The sequence below is a fragment of the Mixophyes fleayi genome, chromosome 7 (assembly GCF_038048845.1).
Source record: "Mixophyes fleayi isolate aMixFle1 chromosome 7, aMixFle1.hap1, whole genome shotgun sequence".
Lineage (NCBI taxonomy): Eukaryota > Metazoa > Chordata > Amphibia > Anura > Limnodynastidae > Mixophyes > Mixophyes fleayi.
In genome coordinates this window covers 78,820,996-78,846,108 of record NC_134408.1, presented here as the reverse complement: position 1 = coordinate 78,846,108, position 25,113 = coordinate 78,820,996, and the positions used below count along the sequence as shown (strand labels likewise).

Genomic DNA, 25,113 nt, shown 5'->3' with positions numbered 1-25,113 from the left:
ATTGTCAAAAAACAAAAAACAGTGTGCTTCTTATCTCAACACACTGAAATCATTTACACAGAATAAGGGAGGGGCACATTTCACTTATTCAGCTGCACAGGATCAAACATACATTTATAATATACAACCTACTTGATTCATTATTCAGCTTCCGATGCATTTAGCATATCCACATATATTTCGACTTTTCAGATCTCTTAACTTTCCTGTGCCACCTCAAACAATCTCTTGGGGTTTGATCTCAATACCCCTTTGTTCTTGTCACATTACCACTTGCAACACCTTTGTTTCTCCATCCACACATATCTTTGGCTATCCCCGCTTTCTTGAAAAATTCCCTGCAGACCTTCTACTCCCCCATTTCCTTTAGTCTTTGTGCATCATATCTATGAGGGAGCTGCTGTCATTTGTTTACTATCTATATTACTCGTATTGACAGTATTCTGTTGAGTCCAAATCGGGACTCTTATCTAGTTTCTGTGGGTTGTCCTTGCACTGGACGTCCCGTTCTGTGGACTCCTTGTACTGGATGTCCGTGCTAAATAGCTTCTTTGACAGTATCTGGGACGAAGGTCTTTTGGAAATCTCTCTTACACAATTTGGGCAGATTACAGAATCTCCCTTCTTTGATATACCTCTGGGGATGGTGTCTAAAATGTTCACTCAATGTTCAAAACAATAACTCTCTAAATCCCTCTATTCCATTACATGCTTCTTTGATCAATGTCTTATGTGACTTTTATGCTTTATACATCATACATAGGTACAAACACATGCACTCAAAATTCAATCATCTTTCAAAAATCTAATCAACAATACAATTACAGTAAACAAATTGGGTTAATACTGTATTATATTAATCAGATGATACTTGAGACTCACAAATTCGCGTGTCAGGTGCCTCAGACAGACATGAGGTGACCCAGACTAGGAAGACCAACGAGTAGAAATCTACTGACCGCGGATGTTGGGGTTCAATGTGCTGGGAAACCTCCGTTGTCTGTCTTGTAGCCTGCTGGACAGCGAATCTCGGTGGGACCTCCAAGTTGTTAAATCTAAAATTCTGACCCAAGTCAGCCTGTGGTGTCAAGTATATCTGGAAGCGCTTCAATCAGCTGGAGAGAATTGACACAGACCAAGTTCTGTATGCAAGGAATATTCTCTAGTTTATTGATACAAAGATACAGGTTTTTATAGGCTACTGAATAAATGAATCCTACGTCATATGCATACAATAGTTTATACCACTAGTTTATGAGAAGCGCTACTGATTAACTTTCTCACGTATTCTTGAGGTGTTTACTTTTCTCCCCCTTCTAAGGACAGATGAGCCTATTATTTCTTATCTCAAGGGGAGTTGGAGATATGCTATGTGCAGCACCATGGATACAGCTCCCATACTACCAGCTGGATATGAAGCTCATTATTGTTTTCATAACTGGTTACATTCTTCAGGTGTTCTCTATTAGTTCAACTTCAAGGCCATAGGCTCACATATTGCAAAACTGCAAGTTAACAGAAAAATGAATAATCTCTTCTAGCAAATAATATTTCTATACAAGTTACAATAAAATGGCTGAACAAAGGCCTTATGAGGCCTTAACAAAAAATCATATTTAACAAAAATATATATACGTTCACCCTGCAAGATATTCCCAGTATCAGGAGCAAGTAAGGTATCATATATATTTTTCCATGTGAAAGTTAATGAAAGCTGTGAAGGTTAATGTTTATATTGTTATATATTATATTATATTGTATGCTGTTAATGTTATTGATTTATTGCGAGTCATTGTGTTAACTTGGTGTGCATAGTAAGAAGTGGTGCTCCACTTTCATCCACACTGTTTTATTACTGTATTGTATTGTTTGCACTATTATTTCAAATTATACCAAAGTATATAGGATTTCTATTTAAATAAATGTGCCTGGCTGGCTTTTGCAGCACACACTTTGTCACAGAGTGTTAATACTGGGCAAGGGGTTTCCCGAATCTCCCCCTGGTGTATCTTTTGAACACCCCACAGAAGAGAAAGCAGAGATTCGGGTGGAGGCACTGAAAACCAAGTACCGAGGTCAGAAGCATCTGCGTGGTTCAATATATATACACCCTCACAACGCTTAATATAGAAGGGGGTGTTACATTAAATTTGAATATGAATTATCTAATGGCGTGACAGTTGCGCGAAATAGGTATATTTATTATACGTTAATGCTATTAATTTATTGCTGGGTCTGTTTGGAGGGAGGGAAATAGGTTTATTTATTAAAAGGGAATACTATTACTTTAATGTTGGAGGGATATAGATCTACAGTCATGGCCAAAAGTTTTGAGAATTACACAAATATTGGTTTTCACAAGGTTTGCTGCTTCAGTGTTTTAGACCTTTTATGTCAGATGTTGCTATGGTATACTGAAGTAAAATTACAAGAATTTCATAAGTGTCAAAGTCTTTTATTGACAAGTACATTAAGTTTACTTCTTAGCCACATACTGACTGATGGCTGCCCATTCTTGCCTAATCAATGCTTGGAGTTTGTCAGAATTTGTGGGTTTTTGTTTGTCCACCCGCCTTTTGAGGATTGACCACAAGTTCTAAATGGGATTAAGTTCTGGGGAGTTTGCTGGCCATGGACCCAAAATTTCGATGCTTTGATCCCCGAGCCACGTAGTTATCACCTTTGCCTCATGCTGGAAAAATACAGGGTTTCCTCTGGATTTCATGTAAATTGGAGAACCTAAGCAGTTATAAGCGACACTGTGCTAGTTACTACCGGAAGAGAACCACTTGACTGTTTTAGCTATCAGAATCAGGGTCGTCTTTCCGACTGGGGACAATGGGAAGGTGCCCGCGGGCCCAGGGGGAAAGGGGGCCCAAGGCGGGACTCCTGTAAAAAACAAACAAAAAAACAAAAAAACCGTACCTTTTTGTTATTCAATCCAGCTGTGAAGTCCAATGCCCGATAACTACCAACTCCAGATCAGGAAATAAATAAATAAGTCCACAATTGAAACAGTATTCCTCAACGCGTTTTATCTGGTATAGAGTAATTGCATGAAGTCTCTACTCACTGTTTTCATACATATCCACATTTGCACCGTGTCTGTGTGAAATTGTCACACTTTAAATCTGGTGTGAATTTTTAATCACTCTGTCTATATTTCTAAGTACTGTTATACAAACAATACTACACTATTGTGGCACCTTGTTCCTTATGTTTTTGTTCTTATATACACATATATATATATATATATATATATATATATATATATATATATATATATATATATATATATATATATGGGCCCCAGTGCACTGCTTTGCCTGGGGGCCCATACTGTTGTTAAGATGGCCCTGATCAGAATAGCACTGTTAGGATTTGATATGATTTGCATGTGATCGTTTTCATCCTTTTCCGAGTTTGGCATATTGCCACTATGTTCTTGTTCATCTTGGTCACTTTCTTGACATCTGGAGGTCTGCCCTCTCCCTAATCTTACTGTCTCTCTGGGGAAAATTCTCACCAGTCTGTCTGCTGCTGACATTCAATAAAACCTCCTTTATCGCAAAACAACCTCATTCTTCCTGCCAGTGTATTCCTAACACACACCATGACCAGCCAAGCTGCTTAGTACTGAAAGGATGGGTCTTGAGGGAAAAGGCTGAAGTCAATGGGGCAGCAAGGTGGCTCATTGCTAAGCATTTCTGCCTCACAGTGCTGGGGTCATGAGTTTGCTTCCTGACCAGCGACTTATCTGTGTGGAGTTTGTATGATCTCTCCGTGTTTGTGTGAGTTTCCTCTGGGTGTTCTGGTTTCCTCCCACACTCCAAAAACATAATAGTAGGTTAAATAGCTGCAGAAAAAAATAACTCTAATGTGTGTTTGGGAATGACAAATATTCTCTCACTGTACAGTGCTGAGGAACTAGTGGCGCTATATAAATAAATGATGATGATGATGATGGATTGGAGAATGTAGAATTGTGGAAAACAAAGCTGAAGTCAATAAACAGGAAGATAAAACTGAACTCTAAGCACCAGCAGACAAAAGCAGTGCCAACTTTTCTTGTGCAAAGATTGGTAGGAGTGTGGACCTTAAGTTGTCTCTTAGTTTTAGTTTGCATTAAGTGGAAAAACAATGTGAAGTTGTCAGTGTAAGATGGTGCACTGCCATCTGTCATCTGTTGTGGCAGATTCTCCCACACTGCAAGTGTAAGGTAAACATTAGTTGTGACTTAGTGTATAGCACAATGCGACTAAGCGATTTCTCCCAAATAGATATTTGGAATGGTGTATTTTGATAGAAATTATGCAAGGATTAAATATAATCATTGTTTCAAAATTAGTAAATTTCCATAATTTCCTTTTTGGGGTAGCTTTCTGGGATTTCACTGATTGGGTTAAGTGACTATGGCAAAACTATGGCTAATATTGCCTGCTTTCCCATCATAATAAAGATGAGTGCCAAATCTTGTATTTTGGTTTGGTAAAAATCTCCTAAATTTTTAACTTGTTTTTGTCAGGGCCAGATTTAAGGATCACATGTGCCTGGGGATGAAAATTATAAAGGGCCTATTGTGAGAAGTGCTGTCCAACTGAAATTGTGACCAGTGATGTGTGGGTGTCACCAGTGGTGTGTTTTGTGGCCAGCACCATGGAGGTCATAGCTTGCACTTCCCTCCAACAACCTACATCTCCCTCCCAACTTCCTTTATATAAAGAGTGGTTCACACAGCATTAATGTAAAGTGAAGAGTGGAAATACGTCCCAGCTGTCCCCAGGGGCAGGCTGGGCTGTGGCCGGTCCCATAAAGGGCTACCTTGGGCTGGGTCACTGGGCCACCTGCATTTTTGTGCTTTAAAATGTTCCTTAGGCTGTTGAGTTGATTCTTGCCCCCAGGCTAAAATTTGCCAGCCCTCCCCTGGCTTTTTTCCATCCCGGGACAAGCTCCTAGCTAATCAGGATAGTCCCCTAAATCAGGACTATCCTGATGGAATTGGGACAGTTAAGATTATATATATATATATATATATATTAAACATTCACTGTCCACTTTAATAGGTATACCTGAACACCTGCTGGGTATTGCAAATATCTTATCAGCCAATCATGTGGAATAAATTCAATGTATAAGGGCAGAATTCAAAATACAAAAATGCAAATATTCAAACACAGTTACTTGTCAGTGGCACCAGGTTATAATCTCCATTGAAAAAGTTGGTAATTTTGTTGTGAGAAAAGGAATTGATCCATATACTAATACACACGGGCCATTCACACACGTATATTATATTAAAACTTAAAGAAGAGGGAAGAAATATAGGCACTCCTCAACGCAACAAAAAATGGAAATATGAGACACTCTGGGGAAATATAAATAAGTATAAAATCCAAATTTGCATCACATTCCATAAACCAGTCTTGAAATTGTTTACTTTTCTTCTTCTCCACATAAGTTGGTACTCACAGTACCGAACACAAAATAACGGTGACAAGTAGGGATGTTCACTAGGGGTTAGCGAACATCCCTACTAGTCACCTTGAAAAAGACTTAAGTGTGAGTTAAAACGCATTGGTGTGCGGAGGGGAAGCTTTACACTTGGTAGTAGTGTCAAAGGGAGTTCCGTGTTTTTCCATTGTTAGCAGCCTCAGTCCGGGTGAAATCTGTGTACATACTAGAGATGGTCACTGACCACCGTGTTTTGGTTTTGTTTTTGGTTTCGTTTGGTTTTGTTTTGCAATTTTGTTTAAAAATCTATTTTTTTGGGGCTAAAATAACCTAATTTAGTGTTCCACCTGTTTCTTGGATAGGTAAGGTAATTCTTAAGCTAATAAATTAGGAAAAAAAACAGTTTAATTCCTGGTAGGCCATCCTTAATTCTACACACAAACCTGATTGTCTTCCTCTCCATCTTAACCTACTGGCAATGCAGTCATCGTCTTCTTTACACCCTACACTTATAGTTAAATATAAAACAAAATGGACAAAGGCAGTTTGGTGTCAGTCTGTGTTAGCTCCCCTTCCACTTGTAGTTAAATAGAAAAAAAATCAGCCTGCATAGACTGTACGTTAAATAGAATTGGACAAAGGCAGTTTGGTTTCTGTCTGTATCAGACCCCCTCTCCACTTGTAGTAAAATAGAATAAAATTCAGCCGGTATCAACTGTACAATATAAATAGAAATGGACAAAGGCAGTTTGGTGTCTGAATGTGTATGATACCCTACCCTTATCATAAAATTGACAAAACAACAGCCTTTCAAGACTGTACGAGATATAGAAATGCCCCAAGTCCCTTTACTGTTTGGGGGTAGATTATACCCTACACTTATATAGAAAGTTTTAAAAAGATGTTGTCATCTTCAGCATCATCCTCACCCTCATCAGCGTGTACATCATCATCACAGACTATCAATTCATCTCCGCTTGAATCCGCCATTAGAGAACTGTCCGTGCTTGGATGTCTTTGATGGTAAAAGCCTTCCTCGTGGAAGATGTAGTTCATTTTTATGAACATCATCTTCTCCACATTTTTTGGAAGTAACCTCCTACGTTGATCACTGACTAGGCTCCCGCCTGTGCTGAATACTCTTTCAGAGTACGCACTGGAGGGTGGGCAGCTTAGGTATTGCAAAGTGAGTTTGTACATGGGTTTCCAAATGGCCTGCTTTTCTTCCCAGTAAGGAAAGGGACTGTCTGACATTTCCATATCAATTACCTCTTGAAAATAATCCTCCACCATCCTTTGCATGTTAATACTCGGATTGGATGGAGTTATGGACAAGGTCACACATTTTTTTGAAAAATCTTTCAAACCAGCCCAGATGTTAATCTGTAGTGCACTGCCCCCTTCATCATCCCTGTTTTGCTTTTGAAAGTTTAATTTTTTCCGAGCAGCAGCTGCTTGAGAAACTGAAGGAGGACACGTCGTCAAGCAAAGGCCCAGTTCAGCGGACAACTTGCTGAGCAATAGCTCCTTGCAAAGGTTCAAATCTCGCTCATTTTGAAGCAAAGAATCAATGTAGGTCTTAAACCTTGGATCAAGCACAGTGGCCAAAACGTACTGATCCGAGTTCAAGATTCTAATTACTCGAAGAGCATTGTGAAGCGAATTAACTACTTGATCCAACATACTTTGGGGAATTGCTTGCTTTCATCTCCTTCTTCAGTTTCTCAAGCTGCTTTTCCAATAGTCAAATTAAGGGAATGACTTGGCTCAAGCTAGCAGAGTCTGCACTCACTTCACACGTCACAACTTCAAATGGTTTCAGCACCTTGCACAGCACAGAAAGGATTCCCCACTGTGCAAGAGTGAAAAACATTCCCCCTCCTTTCCTAATGTCATGGCTTGTGCAATACGCTTGAATGGCTTTGCGCTGTTCCTCCATCCCCTGAAGCATGTACAGGGTGGAATTCCACCTTGTTAACACCTCTTGCTTAAGTTGGTGGCAGGGAAAGTTAAACTGTTTTGGAGCTGCTGCAATCTCGTACATGCTGTGGCAGAATGCCTGAAATGCCCCAAAATTTTACGGGCCACCTAAAGCATCTCCTGCACCTCACGGTTATTTCTTAGGAAGCTCTGCACCACCAAGTTGATGGTGTGAGCAAAACAGGGAATGTGATGGAATTCAACCAGCTGTAATGCTCGTACAATATTGTTGGAGTTATCAGAAATGACATATCCTGGGGAGAGTCCAAGTGGTATAAGCCATGTATCAATCACATCTCTTAGTTTTCGTAACAAATTATCAGCTATATGCCTGTTCGTGAAGCCGGTGATACAAAGAGTGGCCTGCCTGTGACAAATGTTATGTAGTGGTGTACTTGCTGCTGCTGTTCCTGCTGGTGAAGGCGAATGACCAACCCAGTGGGCTGTCACAGTCATATAGTCTTTAGTTTGGCCCCTTCCACTTGTTCACATATCTGTGGTTAAGTGGACAGTAGGGCAGAAAGGCATTTTTCAGCGCAATCTCTACATTTTTACACATTTTTTGGTATAGTTGTGGAATAGCTTTACGGGAAAAATGGTGTCACGATGGAATTTTGTAACGCGGACACAAAACCTCAATTAACTGTGAAAAACTAGCTGCGTTTATTGTGGATATTGGACACAGATCTAACACTAACATAGTAGCCATGGCGTCTGTGATTCGCTTGGTGACTGGGTGACTGCTGTCATATTTGCTTCCCCTCGCAAATGATTGTTTCACAGTTAATTGTTGGAATGTAGGACTGCTCTTTTTCTTGGCCTTCTTATGGAAGGAAGATTCACCCCCAGCAACAGCAGCAGCAGTGGGACTAACGCTTAAACATTCTGCAAAGGAATCAATTATAGTGCAGGAGTCATCCTGCCTTACTAAGTGTGATGCAACTCCGATCGCTACTGAGTATATTGATGAGGATGGGTGGGTGTGTTTTGTAGCCTTCGGGATGTAGGTGACAGAAGGGCCCTACCTGATAATGGAGTGCTTGTAATTTTTTTGGAAGGACTTTCAGCTTTTCCCAACACCTTGCTATGAACTCTCGTCAAATGGCGTAACATGGATGAGGTTCCAAGATGGTTAAGGTCCTTCCCTCGACTGACTGTGGCTTGACATACACTGCAAATGGCTATACAACTGTTGTCAGGATTTGGGTAGAAATAGTTCCACACATAAGAAGTGGATTTTTTTGTTTTATGCCCAGGCATGACAATGGCCTTTTTCTTGTCACATGCCAGAACTGTTGCCACTGGTGCAGGACTTACACAAACAACCTCATCAACATCCTCATTAGCGCCTTAGTCGCCTACACAAATCTCCCCCTCATCCTCTTCTAATTCCAAAGTGGCATCCTCAATTGGTGTATCACCAGCTACACTAGGGCTGTTCAGGCACACATCAGCAGAACTGCTGAAAGGTCCCTTCTTTATAAGTACACTAACAGAATGCTCACGATTACACATACCACTGGTGGATGGACTCTCCATAGGGATTGGTGTCATTTCTGATTCTGAGCATATATTTTTCTCTAATGCCTTACTGTTTTCTTGCAGCTCGGCTTTCACACGTAAAAGTATTTGTGCACCACTTTTGGACTCCAAATTACTTGGTCTTGCTTGGTCACGATTAACCGTACAAGAAGTAGGCTCAGTAACATTTTTTGATCTGGCACTAATAGAGAAATGCAAAGGCCTCATTCTTTCTTTGACACTGCGTGTGTAGAATAGAATGTTGGCAATGTTTTTGTTATCGGCAGTTAACTTTTCCTCAGTTAGAGTTCTTTTTCGCTTCAACGCTGTAAAAAAAAATTTGGGGTGTTTTTTTTCCCCCTGATTTAAAAAGACTATGTATTTTTACATAGGCTTTAACAGATGATGTACAGGGAAGACTACCATCAGGACTGGTGCCAGCACCTGCTTGCTGATCTTGCTCATATGTGGACTGCTTTGAATCCATTTTAATGAGACCAAAACACTTGTAGTGCAAAATATTAAATATATAGTGCTGCTAGATAATACTTTCAACACCAGAAAAATTGTTGTTTCACACTGGGGAATATGGGACACCCCAAAGCACTTGTAGTGCAAAATATTAAATAATTAGTGCTGTTAGATAATACTTTCAACACCAGAATAAATGTAGTTTCACACTGGGGAATATGGGACACCCCAAAGCACTTGTAGTGCAAAATATTAAATAATTAGTGCTGTTAGATAATACTTTCAACACCAGAATAATTGTAGTTTCACACTGGGGAATATTGGACACTCCAAAGCACTTGTAGTGCTAAATATTAAATAATTAGTGCTGCTAAATAATACTTTCAACACCAGAATAATTGTAGTTTCACACTGGGTAATATGGGAACCCCAAAGCACTTGTAGTGCAAAATCCAAACTGTAGACTGCTGGTATATTTTTATTTCTGCAGCCAGAAAATAGTTTCTATAGGAGGGAATATTACACCCCAAACAGTTGGAAATGTTTGCAAAAATGCCTCCTCTATCCTCCTCTCTTCCTGCTAGAAGAATTGCTACAAGAATTGCAAGATTAATTGGTCTGTCTCAGCTCTAATGCTGCCTGCAACCTAACCCTTCTCTCTCCCTCTGTGAAATGGTGATGGATTGCTGTGGAGGCAGGTATTTATGGATTTCACATATCGCGAGAACCGAGCTCCGAGATCCGACAACGTCACAATGACGTTTTGCCTAGATTTCGAATCCGAATTGGTCCCAGAATACCGAGCCTGCTCGGCTCAGTACTTGGATAGGTGAAGTTCGGGCGGGTTTGGGGAACCGAGCCCGCACATCTCTAGTACATACTGTGGATGACTTTGGACCTTGGTAAAACTACTTATGGGTGTTTTTAAAGATTTTATGTAATGAAATGTATATATTTCTCTACATGTGAGTGCAATAAAACATAATAATTCATTTTACCTAATACCAGCAGGACTACACTATGTTCCTTTTTTTTTTATTCTCCTTTTTCTTTTATGTCGTTTGTGTATAATAATGGTAACATAGCTTGCTTCTAAAAGGAGCTTGGGTGGATGTCAATTAGGAAATCAGGATCATCTTATTCCGAATTAAGAAGAACATAAGGACTACAGAGAATCTGTTGCTTGAATTTGACATGGAGTATTTCAATTATCTCCCATCACTAAAGAGGAGCGTTATTTGGTCTTCGGTATTGTGAGTACTATGTAATGTGGAGAAGAAGAAAATTGAACAATTTCAAGACTAGTTTATAAAGTTTTTTTAATGTTTTATTGAATGTGATGCAAGTTTGGCTTTTATACCGCATATTTTCCCAGAGTGTCCCATATTTCCATTGTTTGTTGAGTAGCACCTATATTTATTCTCTCATCTTTTAGTTCTGGTTTATTTTGCAGGTTTGGTGGTACTGCTTTGAGAAGGGAAGGGCTGCACCTCTATATCGCTCCTGTTGATTGCATAACTTTTTTCTACACGTATAATACATTGTCACATATCCCCTGTTGTCAAATACCCGCTGTTGTCACATATACCCTGTTGGGCCTGTTGTCACATATCTCCTTTTGTTACATATCCCCTTATGTCACTTATCCCCTGTTAGGCCTATTGTCATATATCCCTTAATGTCACATATCCCCTGTTGGACCTTGTCACGATATCAAATAACTGAGGCTTACTTACTGGTATTTGCGCTGCTAACAGCGAGGCACGGAGTCTAAACATACCCTTGGTCTTCGTCAGGGACCCCTGCAAGGAAGTTTAGAGTTCGCTGCAGAGGCACGCAGGTTGCGGCCCTCCAACCACCAGTGAGGCAATGGGTGAAGTAGCGTAGTAAAGCATTCCGAGGTCAAGCCGTGCTGGTAGCGAGATACAATGGGAACAGGCAACAACGTACTCAAACAATCCAGAGTCAAACCAGGAAGGTAGTAACACCAAGGGATAATCCACAAGGAAGGTCAGGAAAGCCAAGTCAGGAACCAGGAAGTCAGTCAGGGTGCTGGGAAGCACAGGGCAGCGTGAAATCAGAAGGGACATAGACCTTGATACTCTGGTGCAAGGATGGCACCAGAGTACTCTTGAAATAGCTGCAGCAAGAACCCCATTAGTGGCAGTGGAAGGTCAGCGATCAGCTGACCGATAACCAGTGTCCCATTGCCTAGCAACGGAGACGTGCGCCCCTGCGCATTCGCCCGGCTGCCGAATGCAGAAGTGTGGCTTCCGTCCCGTTGCCTAACAACAGGACGCACCAGGTAGGCAGAGGATCAGGCATCCGTTCCTAGATGAAAGTGTGGGGACGGCGCTTGACAGGTCTGTTGTCACATATCCCCTGTTAAAAAGAAATTGTTCCTACTTGTTGTGCTGAGTGTCGGTGACCTCATTCTGGGACTGGGTGGAAGTTGGTACAGCATGAGTCACACACAGCCTTTGTAGGCGCAGCCCCCACCACACTGAGCAACAGGCCCCCTCGCGATTGGCTGCCTGCAGCTCTCCAATAATGAGACCACATCCCTGGAAACCAGGAAAGCTGCCAGCAGGCTGTCCACATAACCACTCCACACTGCTCATCGCCCCAAACCCCCCCCCCCCTCCCCCTCCACATGCCAGGTGCCCTCACAAAAAATTAATTTTTTTCATTTTCTTCCTCCTGGCTGGCCTGGGCCTATTTTTGTGGAGAGGCATGGGGCTTCACCCCCTCAGGCCCATGGTTAATCTGGCCTTGGTTTTTGTTCTTACAATATAGGAAATCAGAGTAGTACATTAGCATTCATATACTTTACATTCAATTAAACTTAATTATAGTCTATAATAACCTCACAATTATCAACATTGTATTTTTGCAAATAAATTGCTTCATGTGTAGTATAGAATATACTTTTTATTTGTCCGTTTCCTAAATGAAAGTTACTCTACTAATCAAAAAAACAAAATAAAGAATATTTTTCTTAAAACAGGTTGCTAGTTCTTATTATCCTTTGCATTTGTGCTCTGACTGTGCTCCCATATGCTCTCCCATTCATTCTTCAAGATAAAATTACAGCCGTCACAAGGAAGCTTTATATATGAACAGCCAAAGTCAACAGCTTGCAAGATTCCGACATCATGTGAAAATTATGTTTTATCTCACTTTCAGATCAGAGGAACATGGACAATTCTGAACCAATATGAGTCTAGACTCGGATATGTAAAAATTGACTTAACAGATTAGCTCAACTTTGAACCGTTTATCTCTACTTTATAATGCTTTTAATGTAAAAACACATTGGGCCTGATTCATTAGCAGACATATTGTGTATTAATTAATAGTAATAATTATTAGTAACTGTCCTACACAGTAAACTCAAGGCTGTTAAATAAGAAGTCACTTTAATTCAATTCATCAGAACACAATGCAACTAAAATCTACCGCACAGAATTTTTTATTTTATTTTTATTTGTTTATCAATATCCATTTTTAAATATTAATAATGTATTTAAAAAGAGTTTACTTTACAGGGCAGATGATTTTGCATCATCTACCTGGGTTTTGATCCGATTTGGATCACATTATCATGTAGGTGACCAATAATGTGTGTAATTTTTGGCCTTAAAAATTTTGTTTCAACTTGTATCTGTGTTGTATTTAAATGTGTCTTGGGGACATTACAGGACCCAGCTTGTGCCTTTAGTAATACTGCTACTATTAGTAGCATTAATTAATTATTAATAGCAATAATTATTACTATTTATAATTAATGACATCCAGGCCATCCTCGGACCTGTACTGCACCCAGAACAAATTACTTTCAAGTATTATTGGTATTATTATTCTCCCATAGACACTGGTCAGGGAAGGGCTATAGTGCTTTCATCACAGGGGTGGGTACCCATGGGGAGGGGAGGCCCACACCTCCCTAGAGATTGTGTGTGGAAAGACGATTACCTCATTCAGTCATAGCGGAGGATGTTCAAGTTTGTGGATGCCTGCTACCCTCATCATAAACTTCATTATGACTGAAAGTGTATGGGAGCTAATATCAGCATGTTGGCTTAGTGGTTAGCATTTCTGCTTCACAGCACTGGGGTCATGAGTTTGATTCTCGACCATGGCCTTATCTATGTGGAGTTTGTGGTCCTGATACATTAAGGAGATTAAAGAATAAAAAATGAGTACTTTGCACCTTGCCAAAATTATGTTGCAATGCAAGGGGTGCAAATTAGTTTATTATCTTGCACATTAGGAAAATATTGGTGTTTTTTCATGTAGGACACAAATACTCGTTAGCTTTATTTTTCCACTAACATTAAAAGTTGATCTAGGACATGCTCTATCTCAATTATAAATCTGTCATTTTAAATTTACCTTCCCCTCCAATGCAACATGTTTTTTGCCAAATTGCAAAGTTTCTTTTTTGTATTGATTTATTTTCCTTAATGAATCAGGCCCAGAGGCTCCATTATGTGCACGTGCCATATATTTCTCTGAATGCCCTAAATCTTGGAGGTAAGGGGCAGGGCCGCCGAGAGGGGGGGGGGAGCGGGTACTAATTACCCGGGCCCGGCATGTCAGGGGGCCCGGCCCGGGCCCTTGCGCTGCTGATTTTTTTTAATTTTCAAATATTTTTTTTCAAAACGTTTTTTTTCCTTTTCTTTTTTTTTTTTTTTTTTTTTTTTGGCAGGGGGGGGGGGGGGGGGGGGGGGCTCGGTCGTTGGGGGGGGGGGGGGGGGGGCTCGGTCGTTGGTGGGGGGAGCAGGCTAGTTTAAAAAAAAAACAAAACATACTCACCTGATCGCGGAGCCGGCATCCCTCCTCTCTGCTGCTCTATTCAGACTGTCTGAATGCTGGGTGTGATGTCATCATGTCATGCCCAGCATTCAGTCAGTCTGGAGCAATGGAGCACAGAGCAGCAGAGAAGACCAAGAGAGGAGAAAAGGTAAGTGAAGGGAGGAAAACGAGGGGGGCACAAAGGGGTTAAAAAACGGGGGGGCAGCATGTCAGAGGGGTTAAAAAATGAGGGGGAGCACAGAGGGGTTAAAAAACGGGAAAGCAGCATGTCAGAGGGGTTAAAAAATGAGGGGGAGCACAGAGGGGTTAAAAAACGGGGAAGCAGCATGTCAGAGGGGTTAAAAAATGAGGGGGAGCACAGAGGGGTTAAAAAACGGGGAAGCAGCATGTCAGAGGGGTTAAAAAATGAGTGGGGGCACAGAGGGGTTAAAAAATGGGAAAGCAGCATGTCAGAGGGGTTAAAAATTGAGGGGGAGCACAGAGGGGTTAAAAAATGGGAAAGCAGCATGTCAGAGGGGTTAAAAAATGAGTGGGGGCACAGAGGGGTTAAAAAATGGGAAAGCAGCATGTCAGAGGGGTTAAAAACGGGGGGGGGGGGGGCAGCATGACAGAGGGGTTAAAAACGGGGAAGCAGCATGTCAAAGGGGTTAAAAACGGGGAAGCAGCATGTCAGAGGGGTTAAAAAATTAGGGGGAGCACAGAGGGGTTAAAAAACGGGAAAGCAGCATGTCAAAGGGGTTAAAAACGGGGAAGCAGCATGTCAGAGGGGTTAAAAAATGAGGGGGAGCACAGAGGGGTTAAAAAATGGGAAAGCAGCATGTCAGAGGGGTTAAAAAATGAGGGGGAGCACAGAGGGGTTAAAAAACGGGGAAGCAGCATGTCAGAGGGGTTAAAAAATGAGGGGGAGCACAGAGGGGTTAAAAAACGGGAAAGCAGCATGTCAGAGGGGTTAAAAAATGAGGGGGAGCACAGAGGGGTTAAAAAACGGGGAAGCAGCATGTCAGAGGGGTTAAAAAATGAGGGGGAGCACAGAGGGGTTAAAAAACGGGGAAGCAGCATGTCAGAGGGGTTAAAAAATGAGTGGGGGCACAGAGGGGTTAAAAAATGGGAAAGCAGCATGTCAGAGGGGTTAAAAATTGAGGGGGAGCACAGAGGGGTTAAAAAATGGGAAAGCAGCATGTCAGAGGGGTTAAAAACGGGGGGGGGGCAGCATGACAGAGGGGGTGAAAAAATGAGAGGGGCACAGATGGGTTAAAAAACGGGGCAGTATGGCACAGTGGGGTTAATAAACAGGGGTCAGCATGGCACAGTGGGGTTAAAAAATGGTGGGCAGCATGGCACAGTGGGGTTACAAAGGGGGGGAGGCATGGCACAGTGGGATTGAAAAAGGGGGGGAGCAGCATAGTATAGTCTGATGAAGGGGAGCCAGATGAAGGGGGCAAAAACAGCATGGAGGGCACAGTGTGATCATAAGGCATGGCGATGATGAAGGGGCACATTATTGTAATATTGGAGCTGGAGGAAGGCCTAATTATTAATCGTGGATGGTATTGATTTAACGCCAGGGTTGTTTGGAATTATCTAAATGTAGCTATTTTTTTCCAAATAGGGCCCCCAGCATTCCAGGATCCAGACAAGCCGCAACTAAAGAAACATGCAGCCACAGGTGGAGAAAGTGAGAAGAACAGGTAGGAGAGAGCAGGACAGTATGTGAAATGTTGTGATTCTAGTAGGGACAATACCAATTTTTGGTGAATGTTGTGCCCAATGTAAGGTGTAGGCCAAGACTGAACTGTTTGTGTACACACTGCATTGTTTGTATACTACACTGTGGTGGTAGATGTCCTGAAAGTCAGGAGTGCTTGAACATATGTGACGCTCCGGCGAATTGAGAGCCTAGTGGTTTTTATGTTAGCCACGCCCCAATGGCACGTTTGCCACGCCCCAAAATGCATGACCACACCTCCCAAAATTTTTGCACTGCCGTTTGGCTAGCTACGCCCCTGAATGCATGACCATACACCTAAATTTTTTTGCGCCGCCGTAAGGCGGCGCAAAAAATTTTTGGGGCTTATTTGACTATGAGGGGGGGGCCCCATGAATTTGTTGTACCCGGGCCCTGAATTCTTCTTGGCAGCCCTGGTAAGGGGGGGGGGGGGGGGTATTTTTGAGGTGACAGGTTCCTTTTGAGTAAATGCAGCTAATGTCTGCAAACCATCTTTTCTTCATCTACTGCTTGTATGCTACTGTATACAGTAGCATACAAGCAGGATATATCCTCACCTTTCAAATAAATCAATGCAGACAACACTGGGGCAGCACATTGGCTTAGTGGCTAGCACTTCTGTCTCACAGCGCTGGGGTCATGAGTTTGATTTCTAATCTGTGTGGAGTTTGTGGGCTTGATTCATTAAGGAAAGTAAAGGAAAAAAATAAGTCACTTTGAACCTTGCCAAAACTATGTTGCATTGGAGGTGAATTTAAAATGTGAGGACTAATTAATAATTGAGGTAGAGCATGTATTAGATCAACTTTTAATGTCAGTGTAAAAATAAAGTTAACAAATATTTATGTCCTGCATGAAAAAAAATGTGCACTCCTTGCATTGCAACATGCCAAGGTTCAAAGTTACTCATATTTTTGCTTTCCTTTCCTTAATGAATCAGGCCCTAGTAGGTTAATTGGCTGCTATCAAATTGACCCTAGTCTGTCTGTATGTGTGTTAAGGTATTTAGAGTGTAAGCTCTATTGGGCCAGGGACTGCATTCTCTGTACAGCTCTGTGGAATTAGTGGTGCTATATAAATAAATAAATTATGAAATGATGATCTAGTAGGAAGGGACCAATGTAAATTAAATATTAATGTATCTAGTAGTAATGTTCTAAATGTTCATTCTCTGGGTGTACTTTGTATACCCATTTGGCAGGACCACCAGAGGCATGAAGTTTAACATAACTTGAAACTGTCAGCAAATGTTAACGGTATGTAAAACACAGTAGTAGCCATAGGACTAATACTTTTTGGTGGCAGATGTATATATATACATTTGTGTGGTGGTTGCGGGCGTTTTGATTTCCACCAAACAGTTATTAGGCCCATCATGGTCGAAACCTGTGGAATGGATAACCATGTCTAGGGTAAATGCCATATGGGAAATCAAGGCTTTCTGATGACTACACTGGGCCTCCAAACCCAATAAATGTTGCAAATTGTTTAATGAAAATACTTACATTCTAACAAAGCCTCCACCTGCCACTCCTCATCCCTGGGCTCCTCCTCCTCCTCTCCGGACTCTGTGGCTTCCCTGGCCTCTTCCTCCTCCTCCTCTATGGCCTCTTTTGCCTCATTCTCCTCCCTGGCCTCTTCCTCCTCCTCCTCCTCTATGGCCTCTTTTGCCTCCCCCCTCTCTTCTCTGTTCGCCTTCTCCTCCTCCTCTTCCTCCATGGCCTCCACCTGGCCCTCCTCCCTGGCCACATCTCCTTTTTCCTCCCATCTGCACCTGTGCTGGATCATATGGTCTGTTGGAATAAATATGACACATACGCTTATATAAAAATGTTCTCCCTGTTTCACACTTACCTACATGTAGGCAGATAATGTGATGTGACATTGTGAAATATGCATTTACAGACAGAGAAAATGAAGTGTTTTTAAAAATGCAAAAACTAAATAAATACACACACACCACTTACAGATGGCCTTGGTCAATGGATGGATTTGGCTTATGTGACATAGTGATTTAAAAATATCATTATTACAGTCTAATAATTAATGTTTATTAATGACAAATAATATCAGAATCATTGACAGGTGAGGAAGACATATTAAAGGAGGTATTTGTGTAGGGCCTTGCAATATGTGAAATTAAGCTTAGTACCAGTTTGAACATTGCAAAAAGCTAATCTAACTAATCTATAAACAATTTGATTACTAGAGAACTCAATTTTTCAAATTTCATCCCTCAGCTACTCCGTCGGGGCCAGTGCCGCTGTAAATCACTGCAGCTGCACTGGAGCTGGATAATCGTCCGCCGGCGGTTGAAGCACAGCCTCATATGGTGCACTTGCATGTAAGCGCAGAGCTTATCTTCATTAGTTATGTACCGGCCTCTAGGGAGGTACAAACTGTCCATGACCTGAGTAAGGACTCTCAGTTCTCGCTTAGTAAATGTTGCTGCTCTCATTTTGCAAAGAGAATAAGAACTGAGATCTGCATAGGAACGAAGGATAATAAAAGTTTTGCTGTATCTTTAACTGAGTATACTCTGGAGTGTTAACAGTTAACTTGTTAGGGATGCCCATCCAGTGTCATAGGGGAGGGGTGTAAGATGTTATAAGTGGGATGGGCGAAGTTGTACTCAGCCATTGCAGATCTGGATGTTGCCCACCCACCCTCCCTGCTTTATGGATTCCGGAGTTTCGTGCTGGAGGCTGTCCGTAATGTGGATGGAGTTGTGTCGGAAAACGCAGTTCAGTCGACGGCCAGTGGTTGTTTGGGCGCACATTTATGGTATTAGGGCACGTTGAACTCGCCTCTCTTTGAGTGAATCAGCTAGTAGTCTCGTTTCAGGTACCGCTTCTGTGGTTGCTTTACGTATAGCCCAGAGGATGGGCGGGTTCTGTGGAATCGGGACGTCGTGCCCCATCCAGGTAGATATGTGCACCTTGGGTGTGATTGGTCCACCATTTGAACCCATGGGAAGTCCTAAGGAGATGCTAAGACAGCTGGGTTTTGACTAGTGATGTCGGACTGACTGCTTTATTCTCCTCCACAATAGTTAAATAAATCACTTAATTTTGCCACACTCAAGTCTCGTGTCGTTACTCTAAGGTTATTAGTGGTATAAGAGTAAGAAAGTAAAGAGGTTAAGATATCAGACATAAGCCTTTTATAGCTTTCCAACATTCTGCTCTTTGATTGGTTCTCAGTGCACGTCTGGGCGAGCTCACGTTAGTCATGGATCTCTTTAATACTCATATGTAAGAAATGTCTCCTTTATCTATCAATCATTCTCCATCACTCATCGCATTCTAGTAATAAGGGGGTGAACCCGGTCGTATGCTAATCATACACCGTCATTCTCAATTGAATACACCTGCAATTCATCTCATTGAAATGCACCTGCATGTTCTATTTAAAGACTGCTCTGATATTCATTCCCTCTTGTCATATTTTGACTTCACTTTGGCTTTGCAAATCTTTCAAAATCTGTAATCGCATTTGTTATAACAATAAATGTGGTGAGTACAATGCCCTGTGTCTTCTTCTGCTGTTTTAAAATATGATAAACTAAGGACATTTGGTCAGCATATATAACTTTTATATTCTTCTGGCTCGGCAGAGGTGTGCAGTATAACATTACTTGCAACTCGATGCTAATGTGCATTTAGTGCAAAAGAGAGTAGTAGAGCAGAGGAGTGCATTGTTTGGCTGAACCATGCAAATATATATCTTTTGGTGATGGGGAAGAGGAGACTTTCATATACAACAAACATTTATTAATATTTTACTCCTTATACCTGTCTTTTTGCCTCTCTTAGGAAACTTTCCGATACTTTTATGTTTTATTTGGTGTTTGCTCCTGTGAAAGACTTCTGCCTTCATTTGGGTGAATACTTAGGCCTCAGTCTGTCCCTTATAGGCCATGTAACTTACTTACGCCTCTCTTAGGAAACTTCCTGAGCAGACTTTTTAGGATTAATTTGGTGTTTGGTCCTGTGAAAGACTTCTGCCTTGTATTTGGGTGAGTACTTAGGCCTCAGTCTGTCCCTTAAAGGCCATGCATGTTATGCAGCTTACTTAAGCCTGTCTTTTTCCTCTCTTTAGATTAGATTAGATTGTGAAATGTCTGAGGATGTAGGACTCAGTGCCTCCGGGACCACAAGCAAAAAGAGACAGAAGAACTTTCTACCACAGGAGCTGGAAATAATTGTGCAGTCTGTGAAACTCCACTCCTCCCCCAGCAGCTATCCGCAACTCCAAAAAGCCGCATCTGGGATGAGATCAGACTACAGGTCAATGTCATACCTCCATGTCATCGTACGTTGATTGAGATTAGAAAACTGTATTTTTTTAAGCTTGTTCCCACTAATGTATAATATTTCTTTGCAGAAAATATGTTACCTGCCAGATTACTGTTAAATGAAAACATTAAGTACAAGAGAGTCCCCTTTTAGACGAACGCAAGTAAATAGTGACAGTGTTGCATTCGTGCTTGCACTTACCTGAAAGAGTTAATGTGGAGTGTGGGTCTGGCCAGTGATGCTGAGGGGAGGTCCTTGTGGCTTTGTAGGAGATGCAATTTCCTGGGTGAGTCACTCGTCTGGCAAAATCCTGTAAGAGAACACACGTCGAGACAGATAAGCATTAAAAGTTTATTTTCTTTAACTTTTCTATCTCTGTTGTCTTTTCTTTAATTTTGCCTGTTTTTCTTATTTCTTTCCTTTTCACTTAATTAATTTTATCCTTTTTCATTTTTATTTTTTTTGGTTTTTTTTGTTTGATCATCCTTTTTCTTCCCCCTGTATTTTCGGTGCTAGCCTTCTTAATTCCCCTTAACCCCCTCCGTGTCCCAACACTACCATGCCCCGTCCGAAGAGGGTCGCAGCTAGGCCAGCCCGTATCTGCTCCCCATCCCCCGGAACGTCTAGGCGCCATTTTGGGGATGGGAATGTGGGCGCGGACGAAGGGGGCAGTGGCGGGGGGAGCATGCCCAGTGCTCCCCGCTGTCTAGAACCGGGGTCTGGAGCGGGATCGCTTTTACCTGCCCGGGGGAGCCGCAGTGTCAGGCAGGGTCGCGGGTGCGGCTCGGCGGTTCATACTGAACTGCCGGCCGGTCCGCGCAGGCGCAGAGCCCGGGCTCCAGCGTGGGAGTGTCCTCCCGGCGCTGAAGTTGGGACTGTAGTGGGGGGGAGCACAGCCCTGTAGCCCACTAGGAGGCACTTAATGTGGGGCAACCAAATATAGGAGAGGGGGCAAGAACACCCCCTCCTCAGATTTCAGGAGGGCAAAGAGACAATGTCTATGGGAGTAGGCCACCAGGGGGAGCAGGAGAGGGCTTTCACAGCAGCTCAGGTTTAATACTGCCATTAACCCCCCCATGCTGCAGGCACATAGGAGGGAAAGGGAAAATTTTTGCCAGGTGCCCCACCAACTTTATTTCCCCCCCAGCCCCTTCCTGTCCAGCAGTGCTAGGGGGTCAGCATGGGGGGCCAGGGGTCCGGCATCCACTATGTCTGCCCGCAGATCACTTTACCAGCCAGTGGGCGGCCGTGAGGATGCTATGGCGGAGAGAAGAGCCTTTTTTGCACAAAACAGGGCTAGTGCAGGAGAGGGGTTGAGTCAGGACACGATTTGGGCACGGAGAAACTGGGGAGCCCGGGATTATTCTGGGTTCTACGAGGATGAGGATGTGTGGCGTGCAGGTCAGACAGGGCAAGGGGTGAGCACACTGAGGAAAGTCAGGCCCGGATGTCCGGGAGTTCAAGCAGCTGGGGGGTGGATTATGTGGGCTACGGCCCGGGAGCTGACCATTTAAGCGACCGGGTCTTTGAATATCACCATGGCATGGATAGAGTGGAGCAAGGGCCCCCACGGCAAGGTGATAGAGACTGGAGTGGCCATCTGGGCAGGGAAGATTTTAGACGCGTAGGGGGTCCACCCCGTTAGCTGAAGGGGGGCGGGATTATTTGGCCGGAAGCGGAGACACAGGATTCCGGGAGGCTGCCCGGGGTAGACCTGTTGCCTCCTCGACATTTGTACCATGTAGTGAATCCCCGACAGACACTAGAGGTGAAGGGAATACCAATTTGAGTTTACCGGAAGCTCACAATGTTTTTTCTTCAGCTTCTCAGGGTCATGGAGCAGAGTGTGTCTCAGGAGGAACCGGGAGCGGCAGTCCTGAGGTCATCGCCAGGCATGGCAGATCGTGTGTGGGGAACGGCGGCAGGGACGCAGGAACGGCCTGGGGGCGAGCAGGCATCGGGAGCCGGGATGGAGGTCGAGGCTTCAGTGGAGAAAGGTGAGATCATTTCTTCTAATACACAATAAATTTGTGATGTAAGCCCCCCAAAGTCTACTACTAGTGAGGAGTCCTCGGGTTCTGGGCACAGGCCCCGCAAACTAATTAAGCTCTTACAGACACAATTATGGGGAAAGCGAACTGCTAGGCCACTGCAGGCTCTTGGCCCCGACATAGTTGCGCAAGCCGGGGATTCGGGAAGAGTAGAGAATGAGGCGTTGCTATACGGCATTAGGCCAAGTGTCAGGGATAAAATTAAAAAGGGGTATAACGTGGACATGTTTAGCCTCACCGACGAGGGCAAGAAAGGTCTGGAGGCAGCATTGGACAGGAATGGTGAGGGGGAGGAGAGCTACAAAACATTCCCTAGATGGGTGAAAGGTTTTTGTGTTTTCGCAACCCTGTACACTGATTTTAGACCGGACGAACACGTGGAAGTTTGGAAGTACCTTCGCCTTATTATGGATGTGTATTTGAAAGACGGGCCAGTTATTTGGAGGAGTTATGATGAGATGTTCCGTAAAAAGATGACGGGGCGAGAGAAGTTGCCTTTAGGTTTCAAGAACATAGATACGTGGATGGACCTCATGAGGCCAAGTAGTCAGCGGCAGGGGGTGTCTCAAGGGAGGAGGTTTCCTGGGGCGGGGAGAGCACAACAAACCCTCCCCGGCAAAGGAAAGTGCTTGGCTTTCAATTCAGGGTCTTGTCAGAGGGGGGCGGCCTGCAGATTCTGCCACTCCTGCTCCAGCTGTGGTGGATTTCACCCCGCGTCAGAATGTGTTAGAACCAGAGTCGGGGGGGGGGAGAGGACGTGGGGCTGCTACAACAGCTCCGGGTCAAGGCCAAATCCCCAGTTAAGCTTGAGGTTTTAGATAAGTGGCTGTCACTCTATAGTGACGCCGAGGCCGCAGCCATAATTCGGGATGGTTTTCATTTTGGTTTTAGAATTCCCATTTCCAAACAATTAAATTTAGCATGTCCCCGTAATCTGAAATCAGCCTTTATATTCCCAGAGATTCTGGATGGAAAAATTGCAAAAGAAGTCCGTTTAGGCAGGATGTTAGGCCCCTTTTTGAACGTACCCATTCCCAATTTGGTAGTGTCCCCGGTGGGAATAGTGCCCAAAAATGCAGAAGGGAAGTTTAGACTCATTCAACACCTGTCTTACCCGTTAGGCGAGTCGGTAAATTCCGCCATTGATCCTGCAGTTAGCGCTGTCCAATATCAGTCATTTGAGGATGCTCTTGCCCTGGTCCAGGAGCGTGGGGAGGGGGCCCTTATGGCCAAGATTGACATAGCGTCAGATTTTCGTCTGCTGCCGCTCCACCCTGAATCGTTTCAGTTTATGGGCTTTAGACACCGCAGCGGTTTTTATGCCGACCGCTGCCTGCCCATGGGCTGCTCGATTTCGTGTGCCCTTTTTGAGAAGTTCAGCAGCTTTCTCCACTGGTGCATTCAGGCTGGAACCGGACACAGGGGGATTGCTCACTACCTAGACGATTTCTTGATTATTGGCCCAGACAAGTCCAGCAGATGCTTAGATGTGCTACATTCAACACAGGCCCCTTTTTACGGTGATGGGAGTTCCCATTGCCAGCGATAAGACCGAGGGTCCTTCCCATTGTTTAGCTTTTTTGGGCATTGAGATAGACTCTAAAAAGGGGTTGTTGTTGGCTCCCAGAGGACAAGTTGAAGAAACTGGGGGAGGCGATTGGGCTGGCACTTAGCTCTCCCTACATGTCATTGAAAAAAGTTCAGTCACTTCTGGGGCTTTTTAACTTTGCATGTAGAGTGATTACAATGGGCAGAGTTTTTTGTCGTAAATTGCAAAGAGCCATAGCAGGGAAGAGTAAACCTCATACAGCGGTCCGGCTGTCACAGGAAATTAAAGATGATCTTCAGGTATGGCAGAGGTTCCTTAAAGAATTTTAATGGTAAACAAATCTGGCCCACCCCTCCGGTAAACAATGCTAACCTTGAGCTTTTCACGGATGCTTAGGGATCGCAGGGCTTTGGAGCTTATCTGGGTGGACAATGGTGTGCAGAGGCTTGGCCAGAGTCGTGGCATAGAAGCGGATGGGTGAAGAATTTGGTTGTGTTGGAGCTATTCCCGATCGTTGTTGCCATAGAGCTATGGGCTGTCTCCCTACGGGGCAAGCACGTTGTTTTTTGGTGTGATAACTTAGGGGTAGTTCAGTCCGTGAATAGCCAGAGCGCATCTTCCCCGCAGGCGATAGCTTTGTTGCGTCACCTTATACTCCGGTGCCTGAAATACGAAATAACTTTTAATGCTCTTTATGTCCCCGGGGTTAAAAACGAAATAGCAGATGCCTTGTCTAGATTTCAATGGAGGAGATTTCATGAACTGGCCCCTCAGGCAGATAGCATAGGCATTCCCTGTCCCCCTTGTGTTTGGCAGATCATCACGCCGGCATAAGAGGTCTAGCGGAACACGGCCTAGCACAATCCACATTGCGGGTATATTGTGCAGCGTGGCGGCGGTGGGTCCATTTCAGCGCCTCCAAGGACCAGTCGGAGTCATGCCAGCGGGATGCGGTGATGGAGTTCATGTGGTTGAAGTTTTGTGAGGGAGTGTCTAAGGTTAGTATGTCATCTACACTGGCAGGCATTTCATTTATGTCACGGATGAATGGCATGGTAGACATAACTAAAGGTTTTTTAATATCTAAGGCTCTGAAAGGGTGGGCAAAGGAGAGACCTACAACTAATGACACGCACCACCCGATTACCTTACAAATCTTAGCCCAGCTTATGAAGATTTTAGTGGATGTGGCTTGGGACGAGTATGGGGTCCTGCTTTTTTGTACGGCGTTTAGCTTGGCATTTTTTG

At 43.4% G+C, this 25,113-nt stretch overlaps 1 protein-coding gene across 1 annotated transcript in view; it reads right to left on the bottom strand.

Annotated features, from left to right (window-relative positions):
* LOC142098513 (uncharacterized) overlaps positions 1–21,997 on the bottom strand; it is a 33,771-nt gene extending 11,774 nt beyond the window's left edge. Inside the window, exons 1-3 of the mRNA XM_075181354.1 lie at positions 21,803–21,997; positions 20,467–20,575; positions 17,473–17,760 (exon numbers count right to left, since the gene is read on the bottom strand). Of these exons, the coding sequence (XP_075037455.1) occupies positions 17,473–17,760; positions 20,467–20,575; positions 21,803–21,997 (592 nt within the window). The remainder of the gene's footprint in view (positions 1–17,472; positions 17,761–20,466; positions 20,576–21,802) is intronic.
* Between the last annotated feature and the right edge of the window lie 3,116 nt (positions 21,998–25,113).